Source organism: Phaenicophaeus curvirostris, chromosome 15 (assembly GCF_032191515.1).
Source record: "Phaenicophaeus curvirostris isolate KB17595 chromosome 15, BPBGC_Pcur_1.0, whole genome shotgun sequence".
Lineage (NCBI taxonomy): Eukaryota > Metazoa > Chordata > Aves > Cuculiformes > Cuculidae > Phaenicophaeus > Phaenicophaeus curvirostris.
In genome coordinates, this window is record NC_091406.1 from 7,846,468 (window position 1) to 7,871,228 (window position 24,761).

The 24,761-nt window shown below is 40.6% G+C and overlaps 1 protein-coding gene across 7 annotated transcripts in view; it reads left to right on the forward strand.

The window, feature by feature from the left end:
* Window positions 1-24,325, forward strand: part of SGCD (sarcoglycan delta) — a 376,457-nt gene extending 352,132 nt beyond the window's left edge. For all 7 annotated transcript variants that reach the window (XM_069869201.1, XM_069869200.1, XM_069869198.1 and 4 more), the window contains 2 exons: window positions 13,706-13,829; window positions 15,355-24,325. In XM_069869201.1, coding sequence (XP_069725302.1) covers window positions 13,706-13,829; window positions 15,355-15,528 — 298 coding nt within the window. In that variant the 3' untranslated portion in view covers window positions 15,529-24,325. The remainder of the gene's footprint in view (window positions 1-13,705; window positions 13,830-15,354) is intronic.
* Window positions 24,326-24,761: the final 436 nt, after the last annotated feature.

Sequence of the window (24,761 nt, forward strand, 5' to 3'; positions counted from 1 at the left end):
TATCTCTCATATCTTTTACTTCAAAGAACAAAACTGCACCAGCATTTTCAAGAGAAGGGAAAGTCCTGCCTGGCTGAGTAGTGGCCTTGGTTACTGACACATATGAAAACTATGGTGGTAATTTTCACTGGGAAGGTTTTAACAGTGGTGACCACCCGCAGAAAATTGTCCAGATTCCACATGCACTGATGGAGCCCAAACAGAGCTAAGTTCTTGCCGGTTTTATTATCCCTCCTGCTACCTACCAGGCAGACAATCAATATATAGTGTTAACATGACTGCTGAGATATACTATGAGGGTGCAGGTAATTCAGAAAAAGCAAGGAATTCCAGGAAAAAAAAAATTATACCTTGCAGCTTGATTGTTGTTGGTTTGAAAGACTGTGAAATAACCATGATTATTTTTTTTCTCTTGAAAGGAAGTTTCTTCATTGCAATTATTTTGTTTGGCCATACAGAGAAGTAAAGTTGATTTTAAGGTCCAATATCCTTTCCTAAGTTATGTTCCCAGGGCAACTCTTCTTTCAAAGGCTAACTTAGGAAGTCAGTGTGGTTACCTCTGTGCGCTCAGGGCTGTGCCCACCACACAAGACCATCTGGTGAAGTTTGTTGTGGAGATAATGGCTCAGAGCTGTGCTCTGTGGCAGAGGTGTCAGTCTGTTATGAAAAAGTTTTCAGATTAGTTGGTTTGGGTGCTGGGAGAAATCAGCAGCAGAGTTGCCTGTATCACTTTGCTGTGTTGGGGAGGATTACTTCTCCCGGGCTGTACTGAGCCATCCCCACCACTGCAATTCTACACTAAACCCAGGGACCACTGAACATGCTTGCACATGGTTACAAAGGCAGTTCATCACAAGGCTGGAAGGAGGTTGTGGAGAGGAGGGTGCTGGGCCCTTCTCTCAAGTGACAAGGGACAGGATGAGAGGGAATGGCCTAAAGCTCCACCAGGGGAAGTTTAGGCTGGACATTAGGAAAAAATCTTTCACAGAAAGGGTCACTGGGCACTGGCAGAGCCTGCCCAGGGAGGTGGTTGAGGCACCTTCCCTGGAGGTGTTTAAGGGACAGGTGGACGAGGCGCTGAGGGACATGGTTTAGTGATTGATGGGAATGGTTGGACTCGATGATCCAGTAGGTCTTTTCCAACCTGGTCATTCTATCATTCTATGCTGTTTTTCAGGAAGTTGGAGATTTTTTTTTTGTTTCTTGATCTCTTTCTCTCTGTGCTCTATTCCTCCCTCTGCCTGCCCACACAATCCCTTTATTTTCTTTTCTGCACCATTTCCCAGTCTATTTTCCTTTTGCATATTTGAAAGCAAGAAATTAGTTGGAGATCTCAGATAGCTTTAACATTTTCAGTTCTAGGCTATCACAGAGCTTTGAGATTAACTTCTTCAGGTACTCCCCATCCTACGTTTTGCCCTGCCAAACTCCTTGTGCTAAAATGGCAACTGGTCACACAGAGGAGAACTGGGCCTCTCCCAGTCTCTGTTCTCAGCGGTCTTGCCCATTCATTGGCTTTGTCTTAGTGTTTTTCCAGAGAAGTTGTGTACATTTTTCACTTATTTGTATTTCATATTGCACACTGTAAGTTGTACATGGGATTTTTTTCAAATATAGCTGTGCTATCAAGGAGGGATGTAGAAGAATCTTACACCCATAGGTAGTATTTTAAAATTACCTGTCTTATTAAAAGGCAGATTTTAGTTAAGCTGTATTTGATCCAAGAATGAGCAGCTGACTTCCAGCTGAGCAGCTGGTTTATGCCAGAAATTAGACACTGGTTACCGCCCTGCTTAGTGTAGGATTATGACCTAGACAGCATCTTTTGTCATCTCTATTTGCTATTCCAGCTTTAACAAACAGTAATAAGTGTGGGAAAAGTTAGGTCAAATTTAGTGATTGCCAGTGTTTCTGACCCTGTAAAAGGTATTTCTTCTCACTGTAGCCAAGTCCTACATCTCTGTGCATGTTCATATTTGCTCACACAAAGAAGCGTGCACACGCTTATGATTAAGTGAGGCTGCTTTGTGTCTGCCAAGCAGCAAGGCAGAGATTTGCAGCTGGAAATAGGAATTGTGCCTCTGATCAGGGAGCAAGGCTGTGAACAGGTGGTCTGGAAGGTGAAACACCTCCCCAGTGCCAAACAGGAACCCAGCACATTTGAAAAGAGGATGGTGCAGTATTTTTGCGTAATATTGGGCTGAATTTGAGAAGTTTCAATCATTTCTGTGGCCTTATGCATGCAGACATTCAACTGTAATGCTGGTGTAAATTGTGACTGTGAAAGAGGCCACAACCTTGGCATATGCATTCCTCTAGATTTACAATATCTGCATTTTTACCATTGTGTAAAGTATACTAGAGAGAGCAAATGGTACATCTTCTCCATAAAAATGGAAAGTAACTGAAAACCTGTTATATGCTCTATATAGCTCTGATGGGGGGGGGAAGAACGAGTAGAGATTTGTGGTTGACAAGCTTCAGAAAAGGTTCAACAGAGTGTGAAAAGTGACATTTAGCAAATAGCAATTCAGCCTTCATTTTTTGTGAACCTGCTTGAAATAAATTGCAGGTTTTAAACAAAATGTTTGGTCAGTTGTTATATTGGATGTTGCTTGTCTCATTACTGCAGTTAATTAAAAAGAGGGACAAAAAGTCAAAGCCAGAGTCAATAAGTTTGTTAATAAAGATTTAATTTGGTGGAATCATTATAAATTGGCTGTACAATGAATGAATATACCACAGGAGTACAAATGTCTGAAGGTCTATAAATGGGTTTTCAGAAATAGCCATCAGGTTGTAGCCAATTTGTCATGCTAAATAAGCTCTTCAAATCCACTTAGGCAAGTGTGTACATGTTTCCAAAGGATACTACCACCAAGTGTTTGATGCATACGGACACACCTTTTTTTCCCAGCAGGTTTTTTATTCTACCAGTTCGAATCCTTTTTAGTTTTGTTATCTCTGTATCTCTCATTGATAGTGATTAACTGTTAAGTCCAATCTTTTTAGAAGGAAGAGAGCAAATGACCACAGAAGAGTAAATCATCACTGCAGAAAGCACTGTAAGCTGAACTTGTGCTCTGTCCACATGAGATATTAATCTACCTGACCCTTTTCTTTTATGTCCGACCAGACAGTAGATAAAATTCTAATAACAGATAGACTTAAAAAAGAGTTTAGAAATTAAAATCTAGATAAACATTTCTTCTCTTCATAAAGCAGTTCCAATGTAGAAGACTGCATGCAAAGTACTGATGGTAATAACTGCAATATTTGCATAGAACTGCACCCCTGCCAGTAATCCTCTCATTTGAGTACATTGGGTCATCACAAGAAAGCGATTTTTCTGTCAGTGATGGCATGCTGGTCTGCTCAGCAGGATTACTTAATACCCTGAAAAACAGATTAATAAGATAAAAAAATTGCATCGTGCTGCCTTCTTCCAAAATAGAATAGAAGAGCAAACCATGAAAGTAGTGGAGAGTTGGTCCAAATTGACCCAGTGGTCAACCACTGACTGCACGTGAAAGTCATCCTGAAGTAAAGCACTGAATAATGTCTATGTTAACAAATATTTTATAGGTTCTTCTAGCAAGTTTTAGCTGACTCAAATACCATCTTTCCATTGAGTTTTATGATTTTAGGCCAACTCAGGTGGCTGTATCCTCCTGCCACCATTCAGAAGCCATTACAGACTTCAGGAAAAAGCCCATTTAAGCCTCAGCTATTACCTGCAGGCTACGATATAGCTGGCTCTCTCCCTGCTCCAATGGCTCAGAATTGCTATGAAATTTGGTTGCCTCGCAGACCTACTCTGTGTTGTGTTCATATCCTCTGTGTTCCTGATGGCAGCACTTTGTTGGACTAGGTAGCAAGTGGTGTCAGTGGCCCAAATGAAAAGCTGCAATGCTTTCTATTTCTTTTTCTCCTCCCTGGCTTGGTGACAGTATGTCAAGGTAATACCCAATCTTAGCAGCCTCTTCTGTAATTCTGCTTGAAAGGGTTTCTTCCAATTTATGCCTTTTAATTAGAAGCTTTCAACCTGTAATTAGAAACTTATACCATCCCAGCCTTTGTTTCTGAAAAATGCATTTGTGGTTTAGGCAATTATAGTAACATAAAAGGTAATTATTTTTCTCCACGTGTGAAATGAGCGTGCTCATAAATGCACCCAACAGACAGAGGATTTTATTTTGCTTCGATTTGTTTTATTTTATTACTATAAGTTATGTAACAAGGTATATCAGACAAGTGAATGAAAAAAGGTGGTATAAATAGTAGATAAGGAAGTTACACTGCCATGCTGGGAGTGCAGAGAAGCTGTGGTCAGCAGGAGCAGGTGTGTGCTCCAAGTCCTCTAGATAGCACTCGCAGCCACGAAGGAATTTCAGACTATTACTTGACCAGTTTTGACCTAGACTACATAACTCATGATAAGAGACATTTAGTGCTGAGCTTTTTGCAATAAAAATAATGACAGGCTCTTAAGTTCCAGCTAGTGGCACCAGTAGCAGTGCTATGGCTTAGTTAGAGCTCAGACTGCTCTGTGATAATGTCATTTACTCTATCACTTATGATCATGCCAGGAGAGGGCACATCTTTGTCCTTTGATCTTCCTCCAGCCAGAGCTGACTCATGGCTCCTATGTTCCATAGTATCTCCTATGGCTTTTTCCTATGGCTTTTTCCTGGGAGAGGTTATGTTAACGTACAGGGCTATTCTCTACAGGCTGAGTCTTCTCAGTCCCACCTGCAGTTGCTATAGTTTTGTTAATCACACTCATACTCTCAGCTGATACCACCTGCCAAGCAGCCCCCAGCCACTCAGTGTCTTCTTCTGGATGCAGCCAGGCCCTGTGACGTGGAGGTTTTCCACAGCAATGAGACTGGATGTTCCAGCTTATCAATTAAGGCTGAAAGATTGAGCACGGCAGGACAGAGGTAACCGTGCAGACAGCTCTCTGCTTGGGTCTGTCAGGCACAGTAGGGATTCAGAGCAAGACCAATCTGTTCACAACCCACCAGGTGAGGAGAGTGAACTTGCAGTCATCTCCACACTTAAAATAGGAATAATTCATTTTGCATCCCCAAAGCCTTTCCCTGGCCACTTAAAAACGTCATCTTCTTAAACCACATCTGTATTTACCACACATCATTTTTTTACTATCTCACAATTTCTGTGATAATTTCCTTCCTTGATTTATAAGCAACAGAATTTTTTAATTATCAAGATTATTTTAATTTTCTCAGCCATACCTCCACTTCGTTAAACATTAATCTTGTACTTTTTTCTTTGACAATCTCTACCCTTCACCACTTCTCCAGTGTGTAATGAAACTAGATCTCAACAGTATTACACAGTATGTTTTTCTCCCTAGATTAATTTGATATCTTCTGTTTGATCTCTGCTTTTGTGTTCTAAATACTATATTTGGCTTCGTGTGTACCATTTCAGAAATTATTTTATAAGTCAAAAAAAACCCCAAAACATTTTGGAGAACTTTACATAATTACATCTCCTTCAGCAATTCCCATGTTGTAGCATGGTAGGTAATCACAAATAATTTGTAATTATAGTTTGATTTGTCTGTTGTTTTCTAGTTTTACTGCTTTCTAGCGTTCTGAATAAGCCTCAGCTAGTGCAAAGTGTACTGCAAGACCACAACAGGTGATTTGCAGTGTGCTGGGAGGAGCTGCACGCTCAAACATTTCCTCTTGCTGAGGAATGACAGTTTTTTTCAGAGGAAAATGAAAGCTGTCTCTCACCTGCTTGGTGCTACAAGCTGGTACCATACCATACCAAGCTCCTCTGGTTCCCCGTTTGTCTAGATTCACTCAAATCTTCTTTGAATATTAGCTAAGCATCTTCCTCATGCTGGCTTTGCCTTGCTTCATAATGGTTTTGAGCTATTCCTGTTACTCGATTAGCCCTCCTCCCAGAGTTCTGCTCTCTGAAGAGACCGCTATATGGTCAGGGGAATATTGTTTCAGCATGGACTCTGTTTAGGAAAAGTTCACTAAACACAGTACCTGCAGCTCAAACTAGGCAAAAAATATATAAACTGGTTTGTTTGGCGCTAAGCTGAAGTTAGCAAAACCAGCAGCAGATTTATTACACTTCCTGTGATGAAGCACTTCTTTTTGTATTGCTGTGAAAGTTGTGAAATTAGATTTAAGGCACTAGCTTGAGACTGAATTAGCAGAGCACAAGCAGGGAGAAATGATCAGGACTTGATAGATGCAGCACACCAAGAGGGGAGGATGGAGCAAGCACACAGGTACCCACAGACACACACGCTCTCGCTTGTTCATTCATCCATCAGGGACTGCAACACTTGCAGAGTCCAAGCAGGACTATTCATGCAGCATGTTCACCAGATTCCCTATCCAAGGAAATATTAAAGCTTATGAATAGTTTTAAGCACAAGGGTAATTCATAGTATTTTGTTAATTACTTTTTCTTTCTCTAAACACAGCATTGTACAAAAGCTCATTAGCATTTGTGTTGCCCGAATACGGTGAAGCAAAGTTGTTGCACCCCTTGCCATTTGAACCAGACATCTCTGGCTTAATTAAAACACTGTAATTTCCAATAAAGCATCATTAGACCTCTGACTCTGTCAGGACTCTGACAAATTTAACTGGATTTTCCTTAGGAATTGAACAATGGTTTGTGGATGATAGCAGAAAGAATTTTCATTCACTGTCCACTAGATCATATTAGCAATTTTATGAGCCCTTGGACCGCCAGCCATAAAAATGTGTTTAAGAGTATGGCTGCACTGGAATTCTCACTTATTAGAGTTGCAGCATAAACACTGGACACTGTATGATGATATATGCTCTCAAGCTAAACAGTATTTACAGCAATAGACAGAATTTACAATTAGGTGGCATGAAAATAATATATCCTTGTTTACTTCTGTAATTAATTGTCTTAAAGAAAATACTCTGGAAACCTTCCATAAGCAAGATTTGTTTCTGTTGATTGAGACTGTAATCAGATGTCCCCATTCAAACAGTAATTGGTGTGCTTCATTAAAATGTAATTGAAAACAAGATTTATGTCAGTGCTAGGCAAGAAATAACAGGGATACATATTTTCTTATTGGTGATGATCTCTTCTATATCTTCTCAGGGTACTTGCTGCTTTTGTACTGCACCACATATGTCATATTTTGTCAAAATCATGGTATCTTGGAAGAAGACATTGTGCACTTTCCCCTTTTGATTTTAACCTCTCACTCTGCTGTACTGAGGCCAGCTCCCTTTTTTTCCCCTTTCTTATTAGTCTCACTGTTATTGCATATTTTTATGCTATTTTGTTCTTGGGAAGTAGCAATGCTTTCCAGTAGGAAGGAAATCTAGCACCAAAGTTTAGACCTCAGGGCATAGCTCCTTGGGAGATGACAAGATTTATGAAAAGTTAAGGTTTTCACCTGGTGAGTCCAAACCCAACCTCTTGTTCCTCCTCCAAGACATTTTCTGTTCCACTCCAAGCAAAAGTAAGGCAATTAAAATAAAAAGCGTAAAACATTCTAGAAATAGAAACTAAGGATGGTTTCTCTGAAATTCAGTAAAAGCTAATTAACTTCCAGTTAATTGGAAGAAAAGTGTTGTGTTTTCTTCTAGGAATAAGTATGTATAAGATAGCACACAAATAATGGAGTCAGAAGTATAAGTCACTGCGAATGGATGATGCCATTGATTTCGTTGAAACAAGGGAGTTAAAACAGAAAACAAATTTCAACCTGAGATACTGGTTCATTACCAGCAAATTGATAGACCTCTACATTTACTTGCTAGCATAATTTACCAATTGTATGAGACGTAAGCAGGCACAGTGGTAACATTGGCTGATTTTATGCTCAATGTGAAATCTTATAGCTGGTCAGATGGATACCATAAGAAATAATTAGAGTCATTAGAAATAATAGGCTACAGCTGCAGTAATACATGCTCTATTCTCAGTCCAGAGGTTTCTAAGCAAAATTAAATTAGCTTCTGTTACCACACTGCTGCATCATATGTTCCTCACCTCCTGAGAGTAAACTTCTCTTACCATTTCCGTGCTGGAGGCAAAGTTTGCGCCCCACACAGAAAAATCCTCTGTTGGGGCCAAGAAATTCTGAAGTTTGGGGCCATTCATTGTCAAGCAAAAAAAGTAATAAAAATATTTTTTTAAAAAAAGAAAAGTAGAAGTGGCAGCAACAAGTCTCCAGCTCAGGCTAACTCCTTTCACATGTTGAGAATCATCCCTGTGCTGTGCTGCAGCCTTCGGTACCAGGCAAGAATTGCAGGTCCAGTTTGAATCAATGCTGGACCCAGGCAAGTACTTTTGCCCCTAAACTGTTCTCATCAAACTTTATTTTTTTAAGGAAATCATGTCCATTTTATGGGAAGCACATCAGCAGCCTCTAGTTACTAGTGTTATTGTCTTCACATCTGTAATATCCTCTCTTCTCCTTAAGTTCAAAAGACTGCTCATAATAGTAAGGAAAATGACACATTATTCTGGAGGGAGTGAGGAGAGGAACAAGAAAGAAATATAATTCATGCTGTTGAAGTGATTAATGTGACTGTTTATGATGAAGGAAATGAAAACTAGAAATCTGTGTAAGTAATGATCTTTCAAAGAGAATGACTTTCACTGGAACCGCAATACAAACTCATATGATGATCTCCTTTAAATTATTGCACAAGTTTTCAAAGCAAAGCATGGATGGCACCAAAAATTTTGCTCCCTTGTTCATTTGCAGGAGTAAAAACTTTTCAGCAACAGCAGGAGAGGGATTCACTGCGAGGTGCACACAGGCCATCACCTCTCTTTAAAATGTGAGATGCTTTGGTGATAGGTTTGAGTAAAAGAGCTTAAGAGGCACATTTAGCATTGTCCATTAAGCATGGCGAGCTGGAAAAAGGCTTCCCCTGCATGCATCATTTCGTACATTGATATGCTCACCGAGTGTGCTCAGTGGGAAGAACAAGACTAACAGTATTTTTGATGAAGGTAAAAGCCTAATATTGCAGCTTTGTAAAGATCACTTATCCATCTGCCAGCTGTCTGTCTTTGGCTATGGTACTTACCTGACCTCAGTTATTACACTATATAACTGCTTCACAAACACTAATATATTTATCTTTTCATCCTTCCTGTGGAGTTGGGAAGTGCCATTACCTCTGTTGCAGAACTAAGAACTGAGATTAAGGGTCGTATTTGTCATGGCATTTAGGTGCTCAATGGGATTTTCAGAAGTATCGAACACCCATTGTAATAAGTGGAACCTGGGTACTTTGATAGTTCTGAAAATCCTGTTACTTGTTTCTTCACATTTAAAATGTTGGGCTTACGTGACCCTGGGACCTGTAGGAGAGGTTCCCAAGACAGAAGACTGCCTCTTCATCCACCTACTAGGAGCAATTTTATGGCAGTAACTTATCTCAATCCTGAATTCAGCATGCTGTAACTCTGTGGACAGCGATGAATTTACTCTTCCTTCATAGCTCTGTCAGAGAGGTCAGAATCCGGTCCTGGAAATACTAGAGCGAAAATAAGCAGTACCCATGATCAATAAAAAGGGCTTATGTGCCAATTGCTGGTATGGAAAATTCGAGAGCAGAAGCAAATAATGAAACAATCTATATTCATGCAGCCACCTTTCCAGCCTATTGCTGTAAGTGTGGGCTTACACCTAACCAGGAGATATGAATCGTACCGAAAGCTCCAGAGTATCATACTGGAAAACAAATGTTGATTTTGAACAAATTATCTGTGCATCACTAAATCATTTTCTTTCATTATTAGTCTTCAAATTGGTTCTACTCTGAAGGACAGAATTAGGTTTAAAAGCAGTGTATCTCTTAAACACTTATTTAAAATGAAAGTATTCGGCAAACATTACGCAAACGCCCTAGAGCATAAACTCCGCTGCTTTCTCTGGCTTTACATAGATTTTTCGGATCCTGGGTTAAAGATGGGTGTCTCAGGGATTCATTCATGCTATCAGAAAATAATCAAATTAAATCCCTCACAATCATATGCCCCTAAAATGCCAAGAAAAATTCTACTATGACCTTTCTGTCCTTGTTTGCAGTAGCATGTGCTGGGACAGGAGTCTCATGCAAACAGATAGAGTCACACCAATATCAAATGTGTAAGAGAGAGAAGAGGCTCTAAACCCAGGACACAAATACAAAACTGCAAGCCCAAGTTTCTCATCATTGGAAGAGCTGCGCTTTGCTATTGTAGTACTTGCAGTCATTTCTGTAGTTTTAAGATTCCAAAAAAAAACCCTAGCCTTCAAAATTATATTTTTAACGTTAAAGGGGTGGGTGTTTGTTAATTCAGTATCTCAGTAGCAGCTGTCTGAGCTAGTGATTTAGGATATCAGAGAGGTCAGCTCAGTTAGCTTGAGAGACAGATGTGGTGCTGTAGGTTACGGAGCAGCAGCGAAGCCCCAGCATTGTGAGCTTGTCCTACCATGGACTATCAGGAGGTGCTTGAGATGGTCATTTGTAGCTTCATGAAGCAAGCAGCTTTGTAGTGATTAGGATGTGTCTAATTGCATGGGTTTTCATCAGTGTTTGTAAGATACTGTTATCCTGTCTGCAGGCTTTTATTGGGTGGAGAAAGCAGACCAACTCAGTCACTTATGCATGGAAAGAATAACGCTTTGGACAATGTTATCTGGCAGACCCTCAGGTACTTGGTAGCTTGTTAAAAGCATGAATTTAACTCTGATGTTGTGGGGACCTGTGTACACGCAGGAAGACAGGCAAGGAGAAGGTCCCTTTTGATTCTTCCCACCATGGGAAGATATTTACTGATTTCCTTGTTCACCACACTCTCCAGTAAAGTACTGGTGTGGGACTGGAAGGCTGCTCCAGTACAGGACAGAAACTGAGAGCTGCTGCTGCTGCTGCTGTAGATGAGTGCATTTGCACTGTAGTGCCTGAACACTGCTTTGCACTTACAAGATTTATTTCTCAGTAGGCAGAAGAGCTACAAGATTAACAGGTGAACAAATATATTGAGACAGCCAAGACATCAAAGAAATTGAAGAGTTACTACGATTTTGGAGAGCTAAAGAGTCACCTGGCCATGGTTCTCAGGAATTATACTTTCCTCAGATTAGCTCAGCTATCTTGGGGTTTGGACACATCCTCTGGTGAATTTAGCTACAGTGATGTCCTGGTTTTGACTGGGATAGAGCTAATTTTCTTCCCTGTAGCTGCTGTGTTTTGGATTTATTATGAAAATAATGTTGATAACATCTATTTTTTCAGTTGTTGCCAGGTAATGCTTATGCTCAGCTGGGATATAGCTAGTTTTCTTCCCAGAAGCCAGAGCGGTTTAGAGTTAATATGAGAAAAATGTTGATAATACACTGATGGTCTTAGTTGTTACTAAGAAACCAAGGACTTTTTCAGTTTCCCATGCTCTGCTAGTGCACAGGTGCACAAGCTGCGAAGGACATAGCCAGGCAGCAGACTCAAGCTGGCCAAATCAATATTTGATACCATATAATGTCAAACTCAGCATATAAACGGGAAATTGGCCATGAGCCAGGGATCACTGCTTGAGGATCACTGTTTGGCTTGGGCTAAGTGCTGATCATTCATTAGTAAGCAGTTTGCTGCACATCACTTGTTTTGTATATTTTGTTCTTATTACTGCTGTTACTTTTGTCCCTGTTCTCTCTTCCTTTGTTTTCCTATTAAACCATCTTTATCTCAACCCACAAGTTCTCCTTTTTTCTCAATTCTCCTCCCCATCCCACCAGAGTGGGGAATGAGAGAGAGTGGCTGCATGGTCCTACGTAGCAGCTCTGTGATCCTAGTTCCTGGCCTGGGTTAAAACTACAGTGAGTGATTTAAGGTATTACTGGCCTCAGCTCTCTGTTTCCCCTCTGTAGGATCCTGTCTCTGGAAAGAGAGGCAGCAGGAGGGAGCATCTGCCTGCATCCCAGCCACTGCAGTTCAGACGCTGGGGACTTAGTGCAAGCGGAGCATCCTTCATTTTTGGGGGTAGATACTAGATTGTAAGCTGCACCAAGGATGAGAGCAAATTGTATTCCTGGACAGAAATCTCCAGGGAAAGAGTGGGGCAGACAGTGTGTTAAGCCACTGTAATGAAAACAACCAGAGTGCATGTGCCAGAGCCCTAAGGCCGTGTGCCGTGGCTATTTTTACCATAAAGAAATACTAACATATATCGGAAGGGCGGTTGTTGCAATTGGAAGGTCAGAGGGAATCATATCCCAGGTAGCACTACTTACTGTCAATCATTCTTTGCAAGCTTTTTGTCCTCCATGCAATCTGCAATTCAGTCAGGGAAAAAAGAGTAAGTAGCAGTAGTCTTTAACCTTAGATTCCTCGTATAGGAACCAGGCAAGAGGTGATACCAGTGAAGGGATCGTAAGGTTTATGTAAGAAGTACCTTCCCTGCAGAAAACAAACAAAAAGCAGGACAGAAAGATTGTGCAGAGGCTGCTAACCTTGAGACCATGCTCATTTCTTGGATTGTGTATGCCTCAGTTCTTCCCTGAAATTTATATTTAGTTGAGTCAGCCAGGAAATTATGGGTGAGTTTGGGGTCTTGAGGGAAAGCTGTTGGAAAGCAGCAATATGAAGACACCAACAAGAGAGAAAGTCGTAACTTCAGAAGTGCCACACAGGGGGAACTGTGCCTTTGTTTATTGATCTATTGGCTGCAATAAATACAGCCAAATTCCCTCAGCCTCCCGTAACGTAGTCTCAGCACCAGGAGGAGTCAATTTAAGAATACACTTACTTGCAGTAGTGATTATATATGAAGAGCAGAGGAACTACTGAAGTGCCACTGTGGTAATGCAAGCAAATCCTAATAGCTGCCCAAGTAAGCTTGGTGGTCGTGTGCTGCCCTTGTGCTTCAGTTTTGTCAGTGCTGCTTGCCCAGAGCAGGAGCTTCTGTTCCAGTTCACCTGCCTGCTTCACCTGGGGAGATCATAGTCTAGATTTGGTGATGGTACAGTAAATAAATGGCTATAAAATCAACTAAAAGAATGTTCCCTAAGAGACAGAGTTGGTTTTTTATTATCATTTTCAATACAGAAGGTCATAAGAGACTGTATTATAAAGAAGAGACCAGTATAATACAAGACCTATGAATGGATAAGGAGCAAGGAAAACTGCACCTTGCACTTCTACATCTTACAGCCTTAACCCAAATTGTCTGAACTAAAAGGTTTGGCTGTGTAGAGGCTTGTCAGACACCTGGATAGTGTAGCCAGGGTTAGGAAGGGTTGGCAAGGGTGGAGGGTGGGGAGGGAGAGCCGGCATAAGCAGTGGGATGTGAGTGTAGGAGTAGAGATTGGGAATTTCAGGGTCTTCTGCATTTTTCTTTCCATTGATTTCCTTAAACCTTTCTAAACCTCACATCTTGCATATAAGCAAGAAGATCGTGGGGGAATCCCTTGCACATTGCATCTTGTCCCAGCATTTACAGCACAGTATAGTTGCTGTGAAATGCTAGCAAGCTGGATTTGTGATGTGTTTTACGACACTGTGCATGAATTCTTTCCTGACTAAACCAGGCATGGAACTGAACAGCTGTAGGTCCTACGGTGCCGTACAGTGGGCAGGCAGGCTGTGCGAGATCACTGCCTGACATTAAGTACGAATAGTCAACCCGCAAGGCTCCGTAACTCCCCTTTCTATTACAGATTAGAGTCGCCTACCCGGGCTCTGGTGATGGAGGCTCCAAAAGGCATCGAGATCAATGCTGAGGCCGGCAGCTTGAAAGCCACGTGCAGGACAGAGCTCAGGCTGGAATCCAAAGATGGAGAGGTAAGGGAAAGACGTCAAGCCCTGCAGCAAAAACAAACCAAGCCACAGATCTCCTGTAGATTTGCAGCCTTCTGAGCCACTGAGCTGCTCCATTTGAAGCCCTGGTGCTAAGGTGCTAATGAAGCAGGCCCTCCTAGCTTAGTTTCTGCTAGCAGTGATTGAACGTATCATATGCAAATAAGCCTCACTCTGTGGCAAAGGCTGATTCATTATTTTTAAAGTGCTCGGATAATAGCTTCTGTTGTTCAAGCAGATTTATGTGGCTGTAAAATAGACTGTGCTCCTAAATTCTTTGTTTCATTGTCATTTTAAAACAAGATTTACTTGGCCAACATAATTAAATCTTTTATCATACATTTTTCTATAAGAAAAGCTTAATTCACCATTATTGATCTGAAAAGCTTTTGTAGCTGATGTTTCATTTTGGAAAGAAAGGGAACATTAGGAGACACAGGTTGGTGCACTGAGGAAACTTCCAAAGAAGAAGAGAGAATAACTAAAACTGATAACACAGAATAAAAGTAAAATAGGTGCTGCGTTAAGCCTCTTCTGATGTCTCAAAAATACATGGGCATCCAGTTCTCATCCCCTATGCCCACCATGATGGGAGACACTGAAGGTGTTGGCTGAGGAGCTCCCACTGGGGAACCTAATGAGAGCCTTAGCAGGAGGAACTTCTCATTGAACACAAACCGCACAGGAACAGGGCTCCAACATGAGCTAATATTTTCCTATCTTAGTGTCAGGTGTAGTAAATAGAATGGGGTTTTAATGTTTTGGGTTTGTCTTAATGATTTTAACACTAATTTGCTTTTAAAATGCATATGTTGACCTATCTAATCAGGAGATCAGGTGGTTTGATCCTAAAACTGGAGACTTACTGTAACTGCAAGATAAGAGCAGATACATCAGTTGCCTTGTAATATTCTGGTGTGCAAGTTATTTTACCCTGCTCTTCTCGGTGATGTTAGAGCATTCTCCTGTAGCTGCTATGTGTCTAAGAGCTGCCACAGGTTCACTTTTATGTTCTGTTTTGTAAGAAGAAATGTTGTGTTGCAGTATTTAATTTATTTTTAATATACATAAAAGTATTACAAATATACCTAAAATATACATAAAAGTGAGTGCTACACACCTGCCTGTGTAACTGGAAGTGGGATTATAGTGTCAGAAGTCACAGTGGAGGAGAGGAGCTGTAGCATGGGTGTTAACCTTACACGTTCCCAACCTAGCACTAGGGGTACTTCTGGTTGGGTTAATACAAATACAAAGGTGCCCCAGGAAGCTACGAGCCAAAAAAACACAGTGGGCAGATCAGCAGAATCAAACTAGCTGTCTCACGGTAAAGGCAGATCATATGCTCACTCAGACTTATATCAGACTTTCTTATCCTAATGCACTTGCCTATCCAGTTTTTGAAGCAGCTGAGCTGTCTGAAATAAGATTTTTTTAAACACAAGATCAAAAATAACAGTTTTCCACTAATTTTCTCTTTCTTTCTCTCCCTCCCTCCCTCCTACTTCAGATAACATTGAATTCTGCAAAAATTAAACTACCTAACTTGCCTCAAGGATCTTCCTCTTCTGCAGGGTCCAGGCAAAAAATCTACGAGCTCTGTGTGTGTCCCAATGGGAGGTTATTTCTGTCTCAGGCAGGCACTAGCTCGACCTGCCAGATAAATACAAGCGTCTGCCTTTGAGAGACAATTTGCAGTGGGGCATCGCAGGCAGCACAAAAGCCAGTTCTGGTCTCACAGATTGCAGCTGCCAACTATTTTTACTAGAACACAGAAAGCCTATCAAAGACTTTTTTTGTGTGCGCGCGCGTGTGTGTGAATATATATATATAAATATATATATATAAAATATATATATATCCTCTGTGTAAAATGATGTTTCAGTACAAGGAATCCCAGGGTGACCCTGTTACATTTGTGTAGCATTTCTCTTTCCCACACCAAAATTTACTGGTCCAATCTGCTGAATTGGATTTGATGCTCCCCTGGACTTTTCTGTATTAATATAGTCTAATGATCACCCCTTGTTTTTGATCATGTTCTCAGAGCAGTGGGATTGCTGGCAGGGCAAGTCCCTGGAACTTATGTAAACCCACCAAGATACAAAGGGAAGAGAAGCATCTCTGATTATTTTTGCACCATTAAATCAGTGGCATGGAAAAAACAAACAAACAAACAAAGCCAAAACAAACAAAATAGACAGATGTGCTGTACTGATCACCTAGAGTGATCTAAGATACTTGAGGTTAAATTGCACTCTGATTTTTGCCTAAAGCTTAGCTCTCTGTTTGGAGAGATGGATTGCACTTGGCCAGTAGAAAAGTCCAGATCTTCTTGCTGAAATAATCATATATTTTCCTGGAGGGGTTTGAGACTTGCCTGTGCATGGCTAAGGATGGCTTGTGCTATTCAGATGTGACACACCAGCTCTAACCTTAGCCTAAAGTCATCTCTGTGCCAACAAAACTGGTGTTGCATTTAGTTCTTGGAAGAAAAAAATTGTGAAAGTCTGACTAAATAGAAAAATCCTGATCCTCCTTAATTAACAGGTATCCTGGATCATCTACAGACTCTCCATTAGCACTTTTAATTTTGAAAAGATTTGGTGTGAAGGTGTGAAAATTTCAGATTTGAACATTGCTTATCTTTACCTTTAGAAACCTGTTCTACCCATAAAAACAGAGAAATTCATACAAATTAGGCGTGTAATGTAGATGCTATGCCAGAATTTTTGCCCTCTTTCTTTTCAGAATGTACAGTCCAAGGTCACTTAGATCTGGTGGAGACTGTGAATATCAGAGATGCTGACAATGAGACTTTTTAAAGTATTTATAAAGATTGCGACAAAGCCAGATTACTGGAAATCAAGGGCTTTGGATGCTGGTTCCTCTAGAATTTAAGCTTCAAAAATCTCTGTGGTTGAATCTTCTCATGGTTGCATTTTTCCATATTTTAAAGTCTAAGAGTCACTTACAGGCAGAATAAAACACAAAACCTGATCTGGTAATGTTACTTCCACTGCTCAAGTTTTGAAAAATAACGAGAAGATCACTGAATTCTGACCCATTATTGCATCCACATGCATGTAAAAAATCCTTGAAAAAATAAATATACTAATTACTGTAAAAATATCCAAGTCACAGTAAATCTCACGAAGACAGCAAGATTTCTAAGCCACTGAGATGCTTTTGAAAATATTACCTCATGTGCAAACATAACAGATCTAGTAATACCTAAGCCAAGCTGGTATTCTTCAAGCGATCCACAAGATAAAATGTAGCTGACTGAAATCTTTAGAAATAATTTAGCCCATTACTTTTTAACAGATTTCCATGTATTTTCTTGGGGTTTGGAGAGTACCAGGGTTTGATTTTTTTTTTTTACATTAACAATTCTGGCTTAATCCAAAACTGACTGGACTGAAAGGAATTCATAGAATTCTATGGAGTTTAGAATAGATGTGTTGCTGACTAACAAAGCAGCACACTCATAAAATTTATTCCTAAAAGAGGATGGAATGATCTACTTTTATTTCAATAATGCTTTCTGATTAATTAATGAATTCAAAATATTTGTCAATGAATGATTCCTGTAATTATTATGTCTTGAATCAATGTTTGAATGCAAAGGGTCACCCAGGATAACAATTGTATTGGGACACGGGACTATACCATCTCTGTTCAAAGAGGGGAATTGTGCCTATGCCTTAAGTCAATGCACTCAGCAAGGAGAAGCACATCATATTTATCTTGTTATTAAAACTAGTTTATTTGGGGGGAGGGATAGGAGGGTGTCTTGGGAACTGGTTGTACAACTTAAAACAGATATTAATGAAATGCATTAAGTCCATAGGGGCACCTAGAGTGATACAGCCTTTTTTTTTACCATGTTATATATAGCAAAATACTGTGTACGTTACCTCTGGGACTGTAACTGAAGTCCCATTCATAGTCCTACATTTACTGTAGAGTTTTTTTCACTGTTTTGTTTAATACTGATAACAAATCTTATAGAAAGCATGGCCCAATTCATAAACAAATCCCATGTGAGCATTTTTCAAGACATGTGCTGCAGGAAGAGTACTCTTTACAGAAAACAAGTTGCATTAGCCTCCCCATCCCTAGAACTGTTAATGCTGGTGAGAAAGGCAGAGCCCGATGCAGGGACTGACCCAGCAGGGATGCTGAATCCTCATTCCCATGCTCTGCTCTTGAGAGTCTGGAGCCTCAGTACTCATCCATGCACCTTCTGGCTTCTCTGTGAAAGATTTCCATCCCGATAAATTAATTTTGAATGGCTGGTCTTCTCAGCTGGGCCCTTGGATGAAGTTGTCGGCTTTTCATATCATAAAGTCCATGAAACTGCTTAAGGACATTCAGCCTTTTATTTTGGTATGAAATTCTATGAGGGAGCTGTTAGGGAACAACATTACACATCTGTGCTGTCACTGCAGATATTTCTCTGACGTGAACCTTAGTTATGTCTATGTAAAGGAATTCTAGTTGCTTCAACGTCTTTCACAATCATTTTTCCATCTTAAAAAGCATGAAATGATATGCTGTGTTCAAAGATGAGGAATTGTTGAACCTGCATAGAGACTTGTAAATCATTTGAGCCCCATGTGACTTTTGGGACAGTGATTCTGGTGATGCTCCCTGTGCTTGTGTTGGCCACACCGCTGGTCCCCTGTTGCTCAGTGAGAGGCAAACCAGGCCAAACTGGACATCATGTTCAAGATCCCAGGGGGAAAACCAGGCATTTTGTTTAAAAAGCAGCATACACAAAACCTCACACCGCACAGTTTGTTGCTGGGGGTGTTGTGGAGTGACCAGTTTACCCACTGGGTGAGGCATATATATGAGAGCCCCTTTTCCTCCTGCCTTGCCCAGAAATCCCTCACAGTTGCTATACCAGTATGGTTTGGGTTTCCCTCAGAACGTTTAAATTAAAGCCTCCTTGGCTGGTATTTCATCCGTATGCTCTGCCTGCCATGTATAAAACTCCAAAAACAAACAAGTGTTTGTGTATTTCTTTATGAATCGGGCCTGCAATTCAGTTCAACTGGGCACTTGGTATTTGGGGAGGTGACGTTTATCTCAAATCATAGTTTAGTTTTACCTCCCAACACTGAGGCAAGGCGGGGGTAGGTGGTGAATTTGTTTCAGCTGAGCTTGATGGAAGAGATGCCAATGACTTTGGTGACAACTCAGGGCACTGATGGCAGTGGAAACACTGCCAGCTCTTTGGGTGGCTGTGGGACTGACCCCTGATTCGTCACTGTGTGCAGGTTTGCGTTGCAGCTATGAGCATTAAAAGGTCATTGAAATGCCAATCAACGGTCTGTGATACCAACGTCAATATACCTTAGGCAACCATGAATACTGCAGTTGAAGATAAATGCATCTATATATTGTAATTCTTAACTTTTTAGGGCTTCAAGACCTTGTTAAATTTATTTTAAATGAGATGCTTTAGTAAGCAGTCAGGAAGATGAGTATCAGTGCTCACCTGTACTCCAGTACCTTACTCACATGCAGGGGCCCTTCTGCTGTCACAGGTGAGTTAGGATGTTTTTTCTAAAGCAAAAAGACTTTTCCATTAGCAAAAGCAGAGATCCTAATACTGATTATACAACTGTATCAATTCTCCAGGTTCTTCATGGGGTTTTTTTCTGTTTGGTTTATTTTTTACACTTTTTGAAGCATATTACTCAGTAGTCAGTGAAATGGGTAGCTTAAGAGTATAAAGAAATGTTAACACTGAAAGAAGTCATCAAAAGGGGAAGACGGTAACTACTAAAATATGTATAAGATCTCTCCTAGGTATACTTTTTTAAGACAAGCATGCATGAGAATGATTTATATTTTGTTCTCAGCCACGTGCTGTCAAACAGCTGTATTTTGAAAGGTTTTTTTTTTCTCCTTTGATCAGAAATACATATTTGCACAAACAAAAAGGTTTAAGGCATAAACCTAAAAATATCATCTGCAATATATAGTAAAGTAAAATTATATCTAAATTAAAAAAAACAACCTCCCTAGAAATTTCTTCAAGCTTAAAGGAAGATTCCCATGGAACTTGTGAAGGTGTCAGGTTAGTTCACATAATACCTAGTCTGCAAATACAGATGCTCTCAAAGAAAATGAGCTTTTGTTGTCATAAGATGTGCACACACACACAAATATATATACACACATGCTCACATACATGTTTACAACAAAAGCCAGTTTTCTTTATTTTTATGGCTTTAAGTTTCATATTGCAAAAGAGAGTGAGACAAAGACCAAAGATTTACAGAAATCCATCCTTTCTCTGGTTGCCCTCACACCTGAAATGCATTAACTTAATGGTGCTTTTTCAGACTGGGCAGGAAAAATGCAGGTTTATCGCCAAGATGCATTCGAGAGAGTGAAGCGGCAGCAAAACTCTAACTTCTTTAATGAAAAAAAAAAGGAAATAGTGTAAAAAATCTTTAGATGTGTGCAGAGGACAAGGTTACCTGAAATTTGAAATGTGAAGAAATAACCCAGAATGCTAAAAGACATCATCCTGGGCTGAAAGTATAAATAAATTGATAAAATGCACTGGCTGTCCACTTACCTGCACTTGAGCATTAGCAGATCAGGAACTCCAGTAGCTGCTCGGTGAAGAAGAGTAACTGTGCTGTAATGATTTCGTTTTAAAAGTGCATAGAGTAAAACCACAAAAAGTTAGAGGCTGTGTTCTTTTTCTTCTTTTTTTTTTATGGCTGACATTTTAGATTTGGAAATGTCATCATCCAGAATTCACCCCAGCAAACGCAGGGCACGTTCCTGTGAAGCTTTGCCAAGCACTGGATTGGTGCTTTTCAAATGTGAAAATACCAGCCTTTTTATTGCCATTGCTGTTGAAGAGCACAGCTCAGCAATGGTTTTGTTTTCCCCATTTTAACTTTTCTCGTCAGTTCTGAAATTACTATGTAATATTTGGTGTCCTGCCACACACAGGGATCTGTGCAGGTGGCCAGAAGCCCTGAACACCCATTGTGTCACTTCTTAATCTCACATACCCCCAAAAAACCAAAACCTACATGTAGCAGTGGCACTAAGGTGAAATTTGGGACTTTTAGGTAAATGCTGCACTGCAATTCCAGTGTTTTCACAGCTGATGTAGCTGAGTTTACAGCTGTGAGTGGAGCAGGTTTAAACACTTGACGTGGCGCTGATAGTTCAAGCAAGAGTGGAATGAATTAAATAAGGCAGGTAGGAGGGAGAGTGAAGAAATGGTGAGAGACATCACCCTAATCACAGTAATGCAGCAAAATTCTCTGTTTATACTATTATTCTTTAGATTAATAACATCCATTTTACTAAATAGGGTAGCAATTATGCTTGATCTTGCAAGGTGTGCACTGGAATTACTGTCACTGAAACCACTTACAGCTTGGGCTGTTCAAGATTGCTAGAGTGTTGTATCCGTCCACAATAACCACAGTGGTTTGGGGCTTGGATGGAAATTACAGTGAATAGCTTGTATTTAGAAAGCTTTTAAGTCTGCTGTGGTTGAGAAGCCCATGCTTATGCACATACAGCCCTGAGGCATTATCATTTCAGACTCTCTTGTCCTGCCATTTGAATTGTATTGTGCCCTTGTGAAAGGCGACACACTTTCTTTATACAGGAAAAGGTGGATATTTAAAGCTGCAGGAATTTTATCTGAAGTGAAGAAGAAAATATAATCATAGTGCAGCACTGAGATTTATTATCCAAGTCACTTTAAACTAGAGGTGCAAGTCCCTTAAAAATTAATTTGCTACAAGTGTAATTCCTGCAGGAAAGTTAGTGCCAGTGTCACTCCCAGGAAATGTCTCACATTTACTCAGCTCAAGGCTGGGATTTTCTGCCACCAGTCAGTACAGACGGGCTGCCTGTTCAGGGGAAGCCAGATTTCCTTTGAGGCAACTCATCTCTGTGGATTGAGGTTTTGTTAGTTTTTAACCAGTATTAAAAAAATAGGAAGGATTTCTCCACTGTAAAGTGATATGTAATTGTATGTTTGTCTCACATTTAGTTGGTTTATTCTTTCTGCCGGCAAGAGAAAGTAGCTGAAGGAGAAATTAGTGTGTTACATTTACATTGTGCCCTGCTACCAAATGCTTTAGATAAAAACATGCAGCCTTAGTTAAACAGTCTTTTCTTCTAAGATTAAAAAGGACTCTTTGGAGCCTTTCATCAAATCCTACCCAAATGGAAAGTCTTACCATTTCTAAAATATTTGCCATTGTAGGAATAGTCTCATTGCAAAGCAGAGGTCATGAGCATCTTTGCATGTAACAGGAATTTTAAATTGCATTGTACTCTCACATTTTTGCCCCATTCAAAAAGCTTAACCACTGATAGGAGATAAAGCATTCCGAAGCCTGCTACTGCTAAATGCATTATCACTTTCTAAAGCAATGCAGTTTCTTTGGTCTTTTAAAAATTTCCACATAAACGGAGTACTTGAAAAATCTTGAGGCAGGCTCACGCTGGAGAGCAGAAGAATAATTATTTGTGGGTGGTTCTATTTTTATCAGACGCTGGATTGTAGATGAAAAAGCACTGCTGTTGGAGTTTCTCCCACACTTACTTAACTGCAAACACCACCACCGCCCAACACTACAGCTAGATTTCTCTGGGGTAGCTGCCTTACAGCAGGGAGTTAAGCTTAGCTCCTTTGCTAAATCAGAGCCTGATAATTTTGGCTTCATCTGGGTCCTCCTCTGGCCTTGTGCACTCAATATCAGTTCTGTTATTGATGTAACAGATAATGAAACACTTCAGCAGTATTAATGATTTTGCAGATAATGTATATCTGCAGTCTGAGTGGTATAAACAGTGCTGGTAGCTGCTGGTTGCTGTTCTAACAAGCCTTTGACCACCTTGAAGGCATCAGCAGTAAGGCCAGAAGGTGCAGCCAAGCAGCTCTTAAAGTCACTTCTGGTTTGCCCTGGTAACACCTGTACAGTATCTGAGGGGATGCCATGAGGATGGTACCCTGGTATGCTCCTTCCACTTGAGAAACTGCAAGGTGGGAGAGGTTAATGAATGGCTTTGCCCTTTCTCATTTACCTCCATCCCATCCTATTGCCAGGTCCTCCCACTAGAAATAGCAGCAAGGCGCGATTCCTGCCTTGGGAGGCTGGGCTGGAGCAGCACAACAGGGTCATTCACAGCACAGGAATTTGAGGCTGCTGTAAATCACCATGTGGTTCCATTTAACTCGCTGGTAGCCTATACTGCCTGAAGGTTTGGCCCTAAAGGTTTAGCACCTTTTGTAAAATCAAAAGGAAGGGTTTGGCTGTCCTGTCTAAACCACAGCCTGAGTGCTCCTGGAGACAGCGTGGGACGAGGGTCTCCTCGCACGTCTGGGGTTTCTCTGTCTCGTAGGTGCTGACAAAGAGCTCAAGCCACTGCCTGAGAAAGGAGGCCTGTCCATCCAGCTTGGCTCCTTGTCCCCACCACAAACCGCATTGGAGTTCAGCTGGTGGTTTGGTGGGTGACGTAGGAGGCAGGAGGCACGGCCAGGCAGGATAAGGCAGGGCTGCACTGTTTGCAGTGGCTTTCACAAGGCAAGCCCTGCTGGAGGAATTCACTTTCTTGTCCCCTTCTGTGGCTTGTCAGAGCGAGCACGGCAGTGAAGATGAACAGATCCTGCCCTTGATCGGCAGAGTAAGAACGTGCCAGAAACCTCATAAAGAGGAGATTTACACAATTGCCAGACGCTATGTTTATTGAAGAAGGGTTCAGCTGACAGCGTTCACTCCTGGGTTTCTTCCTGGATCAGAGCTTTCCCTGAGCTGCGTCCCAGATCTCAATCTGGACCTGTGTTATGCAGTAATCTGAGGGCAGAAAAGGGATTGACCTGCTGGGTCTGACTCAGATCCTTTTGGGGTTTGGGGTTGGGTTTTTTTGCCCACCCCTCATTTGAATTAGTCTCCTTGTGCACAAATGCCATTAGAGTTGTTGATATTAATGCAACAAATGCTTCCTGTAGGCAGACCCAACAGCAAAACAATATTCAGTGTGAGTCAGAGCAAAACCTCTTCATCTGCAGCAGTAGCATAGAAGACATGACCCATACGCTATAGAAGTTTTCATCTGTGATGGTAAAATACCTTGTCTGACCTCTACTCTGATGACCTTGATCTTGTAAACAGGAAAAAATGAATTTGAAGTCTTATCACAGTTCTCATTAAGAAATTCAGATTTGTTTGGCTTTTTTCTTTTTAATTTATGTATGTGTGTGGTTGTGTGGGAAAATATAAAGCTTTTTTGTATCAAATAACATCAATCCTTGCACACTCTATGCAAAATTTTGTAAGCATTGCAATAATGCTATGGATTACACAAGGAACTATTTTAACTTTATTACACTTTCTGTATAAAAAAAAAAAGTTTGTATTTAAACGATTTCAACTGCAATCTTGTAAAATATATTAATAAAATAATGATTGTTAAGAAGGCAAGAGATGTTGAGGGTTTTTTGTTTGTTTGAGCACAGCAAACATGAATTAGGTTTCAAAGTTTCATATGTCTGTACGATACACGTAAGATACATCTGTAAGTTATCTCAGTATATGTCCATAGATTATGCCAGACCACATCATATTAGTTATCCATCGCACAGCATCAAGTCTATGGATATATTCATTACACAAATGCTGTAGAGGACAGAATAAGATTCTCTGTGGACGGCTGTTGGAAGAGAACCTGTCATCAGCAAAAAAACCAATCTTCCTGTTGGGGAAAGTTGAGTTACCATTTTTCCTTACAGTTCTGTTGAACTTCCCACCCACCTCCTAGCTTTTGAGTCTCACAGCAAAGAAGTGTTGCAGCCATTGAGGTCCTGCCTGAGCATCATAACCCCTCAGAGAGGATCACTATCAGTAGAGAGGC